The 5,396-nt window shown below is 53.9% G+C and overlaps 1 protein-coding gene across 1 annotated transcript in view; it reads right to left on the bottom strand.

Moving 5' to 3' along the window:
- The window catches only part of cpxm2 (carboxypeptidase X (M14 family), member 2), a 9,708-nt gene extending 6,279 nt beyond the window's left edge, over positions 1–3,429 (bottom strand). Inside the window, exons 1-4 of the mRNA XM_019883321.1 lie at positions 3,022–3,429; positions 1,221–1,322; positions 491–600; positions 201–342 (exon numbers count right to left, since the gene is read on the bottom strand). Coding sequence (XP_019738880.1) covers positions 201–342; positions 491–600; positions 1,221–1,322; positions 3,022–3,256 — 589 coding nt within the window. The 5' untranslated portion in view covers positions 3,257–3,429. The remainder of the gene's footprint in view (positions 1–200; positions 343–490; positions 601–1,220; positions 1,323–3,021) is intronic.
- Positions 3,430–5,396: the final 1,967 nt, after the last annotated feature.

The following is a 5,396-nucleotide window of genomic DNA, read 5'->3' as shown; positions in this document are numbered from 1 at the left end:
CGGGTATATTGCAGGGGGCGCCGTTACGGATCATCTGACAACCGTGCCGCGAGATTGTTGCCGGCTGTGCACGCGGATGATGTGAGTCTGGTACGTCTTCGAAAAGCCCCCCCCCGCACACCTTCAAAGCGAGCATGCGCTACCGGACACGTTTCATCCTCGCGGCGTGACCATCTGCGGCTCGGCGTGCGCGCATACTCACGACCAGAGGGAGCTGCGGCCTTGCGTGATGACCCCCGTGAACTTGGTCAGCCTCCTGGCGTCCACCTCCAGCCACTGCAGCGGGTCGTCCCTGCCGGCGCACCAGGCCCCGTCGTAGAGGTCGTCCTCGTAGAGGCCGGCCTGCGGCGCGCACCGCGGCCCAGCTTTTTAGTCCAGATGGGTCGCCATTTCAACCCAAGCTAACGTGCTAACATCTCGAGTTTTACCCCTTCGTCTGAAAGGCCGTATCTCTCAAGTCTTTTCTTTTTCTTTCTGCCGTAAGCCTCACCTGAATGTTGAGACGACCTCTGTGCGCACCCAGGCCGTAGCGTTTGGTGGTGGAGGCGTGGAGCTGGAAGTCGTCGATCTTCAACGTCTCCAGTCCCATGGGAGGGCACTCTGGGTAAAGTAGCACGAGGAAGACGCGCACGCACGGACACTGTGTATCATTTTCACAAACGGGGCTGTTTGTTTGTTTGTTTGTTTGTATTGTTGTTTTCGCGAGTGCCCATTGAGTGGACGACATCAATAGTCAGACACGGCTGAGGCAGCGCGCTGGACGCACTTCGTTTGGAAAACTCCAGCCACAATAAAACACCAGAGGGGGAGGAAAAAATAAAAAAACCTGCACATCACGCAGGAATGTTTTCATTTTGCAGCTGGAAGTGGAGTTTGGAGCGGACGTCGGCCATTAAGTGCTTGCAGAGGCGACGAGAAACGCAAAAAGAATTGAAAGATCGGACGGGCTTTTAGGCACCAGAATGCCCAACGTTTTTTCCTCCCCCCCTCGGATCTCTCTGTGCTTTACCCGCTCAAGAGTGACGTAACATCTGAGAAGATGGTTTGTGCGTGCAGCCAAGCAAAGAAAAGACTGTTAGGTTTTTTTTTTTTTTCCTTCATGGAGTCGCCCATTTTGGGTTGAAGCAGCCATTTTAGTATCGAGGGATTTTCTCCTTTGTTCTCCGGATAATTGTTGGAAATGCGGATTGGCCTGAGTGATCTCTGGAATCATTTCTTACCGCCTTTAAATGGTGTCGGCTGTCCGCCCCCTTGCGAGCTTCCGTTTGGGCTTTTCGGGTTAGCCTTCTTGTTGTTCTCCGCTTTTTTGTTGGATGATTTGTCTAAGGGAAAAATGCAGATTGGCACGTGAGCGGATTTGCTTTGGCTTTTATCTTCGGTTGAATGTTTGAAGGACCGAATTCTGGCCGTGAGAAAGGAAATGCTTGCGATTGCCCGAAAGTGCTTGAGCCCGGGACTGACCAGAGCATTTTCCTCACAGTCTCAACCGAGGGTCTCGTCCCATCGCCCATCCATCAAACGAGAGGCACGACTGGGCCGGGGAGTCGCATTCCACTGAAGATGGAATGAGGGGAACATTTTTCTTTTCTTTTTCTTCCCCCCCCCCTTCTTTCATTCAGCCAAACGTCAAGAGCGCACTCATGTGATAGCAATCCGTCGCACATCTGAAAGTCTTTATCCTGCGGCTCACGCGCGGAGGAACGCATCAGGTCACCGGCGGCCGCCGCAAAAGCGCGTTCAGAAAGTTAAACTTGGCAGATTCCAGATGCATGGAGGCAATACGGTTCTTGGATTGACGTGTCCGAGGGGGGTGGGGGGGGGGACCATCCGGGGGGTAAGATCATTGGCAGGAAATGTTTGCATTCAAGTGTCGAAGCATCTGCAAATACGGACATTGACTGGGTTGGATGGAAGAAGCAGACGGGCGGGTGACGCGCCGGGTCAGGTCGCGCGCACAGCTGCTCTTCATTACCCGACGCCCGTCAGTGGACCCGCTGGAGCTCTTTGTGCTACCGTGTGTCGCGGCACGCCAGAAGAGAAGGTCTACAAAGCCTCCTCCTTGCATTCGGAGTCATTTCAACAGAAGCCCAAAGTCGACTTGGCCATGCGGTCGTTGCCTCTGTTTTGGCGGAGAAGCCGGAGCTTTGGCCGCTGCGTCGAAACCGCACGGCTCTGATGGACGCGTGCGCAGTGGAGTGCGGCGGCGGCCGCCGTCGCCGCCGACGTTTTCTCAGCTCATCTGTCTGACTTAATAGACGAGGACCTATGAGAGAACTTGTGCCAAAAGCCATTTGTCATCCCCCATTTTGTATTTGACGTCAACGGGTTCCAGTTCATGAGTCCCGCTGCTGTGGATATGAAATTGAATGGAACTGTTTGGGAACCCTCCTTCTGAAGCCCAAACGAAATGAGGCTCCTGTTCAATGTACAAGGCGAGAGACCGAGACGACTCCTTGAGACACCAGACAGAACCCTAAACTCGGCGGGAGACCTAAACAAGCGAATTACTTCTCCGACTCGGGCTCTTGACCTCTACGGATGCTTCTACTCAAACGGTCGTCCTCTTGGAAACCTGACCCGAACCGCGGACTCCTGAGGCGAACTCGAGTCCAAACTCTCCAACCCTGACCCGAGCTCGAACTATAACCATGACCTTGGGCCCACCATCACCCCTCGAGGTCGCCTCATTTTGATCCCTCCACCCGGAAGCCTCGTCCTTCTTCTCAAATGGCCACCCGCTTCGAAGCCGAAGCGCTTCAACGCCGCCGACGACTCGGCATCAAGAGCAACCGGAGGTTCAGTATTTTGCTCGAGAACACCTCAACGGAACCTCCGGGTTAGGAGACAAGCGCTCTCCCAACTGAGCCATGCCACAAGACTCAGCCTAAACTCGAAACCCCCCCGTCACACCACCTCCAACTCCAGCAAACGCACCGCACCCGAAACGTGACCGGCAGTCGACAAAGAAAGCTGGGCTGCGAAAAGGCAGCACGCCGAGCACGGGACGCGTTTTTTGCTTACCCGCCTGCCTGCCGGCGGCCTCTCCCTTGCCTTTGGCCGCTTTCTTGCCGTATTGTCCGGGCGCTTGGTCGGGCCCCTGCGGCATCTGGACCCGGGCGTACTGCTCCCTCGTCAGCAGCTCCTGCATGTAGTAGTCCTCGTCATCGCCGGCTGAAGCCGCGCTGAGGTCGGCCAGCCCTGCCAGGAGTCCCAGCAGAGCCACGGGGAAGAGGAGGCCGGGGCGCCGACCCCACATCACGCCACCCAGGAGGGGAGTGCGGGCGGGCGGGCGGGCGGGGTGGGAGGGTGAATCTCCACTGAAAGGTCCTGCTGGTGACTCCCGAGGAGCTTCCAGTCTCTGCTGCTGCTGCTGCTTGTTGTTGTTGTTGAGCAATCTCCAACTGGGCCTGATAGTTGCTTCCAAAGCCGCTGCGGCCCGGGTACCTGAAAACCCGGTTGGCGGGTGGCGATTGGGAACTGTTCGGAGACCGAAGGCACACCCAACACCGATTGGAGATCGCTGCTGCTGCTGCTGCTGCTGCCGCCGCTGTCCCATCCAATGCTTTCTCTTCAGCGCAGTTCACAAAGTTCTCCCGGCTTTCCGAGTCGCTGAGGAGAGCGGCGGAGCCAGAGGGTCCATGGATGCCTCAGCCTGTGAAAAAATGCAGAGAGGGAGGGAGCGGCGCAAAAAGGGAGAAGAAGCACGGAAAGAGCTTTGACTTTGGACGCTGGCAGGTGACTCCAAAAGAAGGCTTTTGTGTGTGCATGCGTGTGCGTTTCTCCCCAGGCGGGCTACACACACACACACACACACACACACACACACACACACACAGACGCACACACGCGAGTCTGGGAAGTGTTCAAGAGCCGCTTTTCCTCTCCCATCTCCTCCCACTCTGTCTGCACGAAGCCTGGGAATGTTTCCTCTCTCTCCTTTTGGGAAGTCAAGCACCTGATAAGCTGGGAAAAAAAAAAAAAAAAAGTTTTGCATCCCTCCAAATTGTTGTCTGTCGAGCATTTATCTGGATGTGGAGGGAACGTCCCTCCACGGGCGTAGAGGAGCTTGCGAGGAGCTGCGTGCAGTGTCGGCGGCCCTCATGGGTGTAGCTTTTGACACTTGATCAAGCTGAGACAAGACCAACTCGCCCGAGTCAAAGAGCTCGCAACTCACTTTCAATTAAATGCGCTGCCTAACTGGTGCGGAATGATTTGTAAAAGTAAGGGGGAAAAAAAACCCAATCCATCTGAAAGTCGAAGATGATCAAGCACCGGATTCGTCAGCGGGCGGACTGGCACACTCGTTGGCTCACTGAAGTCTCAATCGGGCCACGCTGATCCACATCGCAGACGTCAGGCGAAAAAGAAACCAAAAAGAATGGGAAGGCCATCAAGTGGATCGTCTTGATTTCTGTGGCCGATTTCCGGTCTTTTTCATCAAGGTGCAAGTACAAGCGAAGAATTGTGCGCACACGAAGCCATCGCTTCCCCGACGATGCGATCCTCTGCCTCCTTCAAGGTTTGGCTGAAGCGAGGTCAACATTCCGAGGAGTCCCTTTCATCGGGGATGAGCGTGCATCATGTTTCCAATTTATTTCCAATATGAAGCTTCAAGTGGGAGACAGGTGGCCTCCTGCTGTTATTTGTTTCAACAATGCAGAGAAACAACACCCCCACCCCCCCCCCTCAATGAGACTTTCATGTCTTATTTCTTTCTTCTCTGGCAAACTCCCAAAGTGCATGCTTGTTCTCACAAATATATGTGCAATGACTCCCGATTTCTTTTCCATGATTGTTCTGTTTTGGGCAGCGCTTTGGTTTTCATGTTGGTTACACCACTCGTATAAATTCTGGTACTTTTGCTCACGTGTGTGTAGAAGATATAAAACCGTGTGAAACTTTTTTTTTTTAGGATGCCCCCATTGAGAAGTCCACCCCCCCTTCCAACACCTGCTTTTCTAATCGCGTGTCCACATCGGCGCCGTGCGCTTGGACTGCAGTTCAAAAAGAAAGAAGGGAAACAGATGTCGGATCCGAAAGATGCGCGTAAATGCAGTGACAGTGGAATGCATCGTGTTCCACCGCTATATCGTGGATTGTTGTACTACTTACAAACGGTCGGACGTCCAGATTTGCATCATGGATGCAAAGATGAGGCAGTCAAGGCCCCCGACTAATACTGCAGTTGCGAACATAAAGAGTCATTCTTCCCACAGAACGGAGAAATTTGTTTTACTGTGAGCATTGTGGAATGCTCTGCTACGACAGATGTGCGTTGCGCCACGAACAGATGTTTGAAGGCTTAAAATTCTCATCGCATCGACACTCGATTTTGGTGATCCTGTCTATTCTGGTGCTTTTGCTCACGTGTGTGTAGAAGATATAAAACCGTGTGA

This window comes from Hippocampus comes, unplaced genomic scaffold (genome assembly GCF_001891065.2).
Source record: "Hippocampus comes isolate QL1 unplaced genomic scaffold, H_comes_QL1_v1.1 scaffold367, whole genome shotgun sequence".
Taxonomy (NCBI): Eukaryota; Metazoa; Chordata; class Actinopteri; order Syngnathiformes; family Syngnathidae; genus Hippocampus; species Hippocampus comes.
Note: the sequence above shows the minus strand (reverse complement) of the source record. Positions and strands in the feature narration are given on the sequence as shown.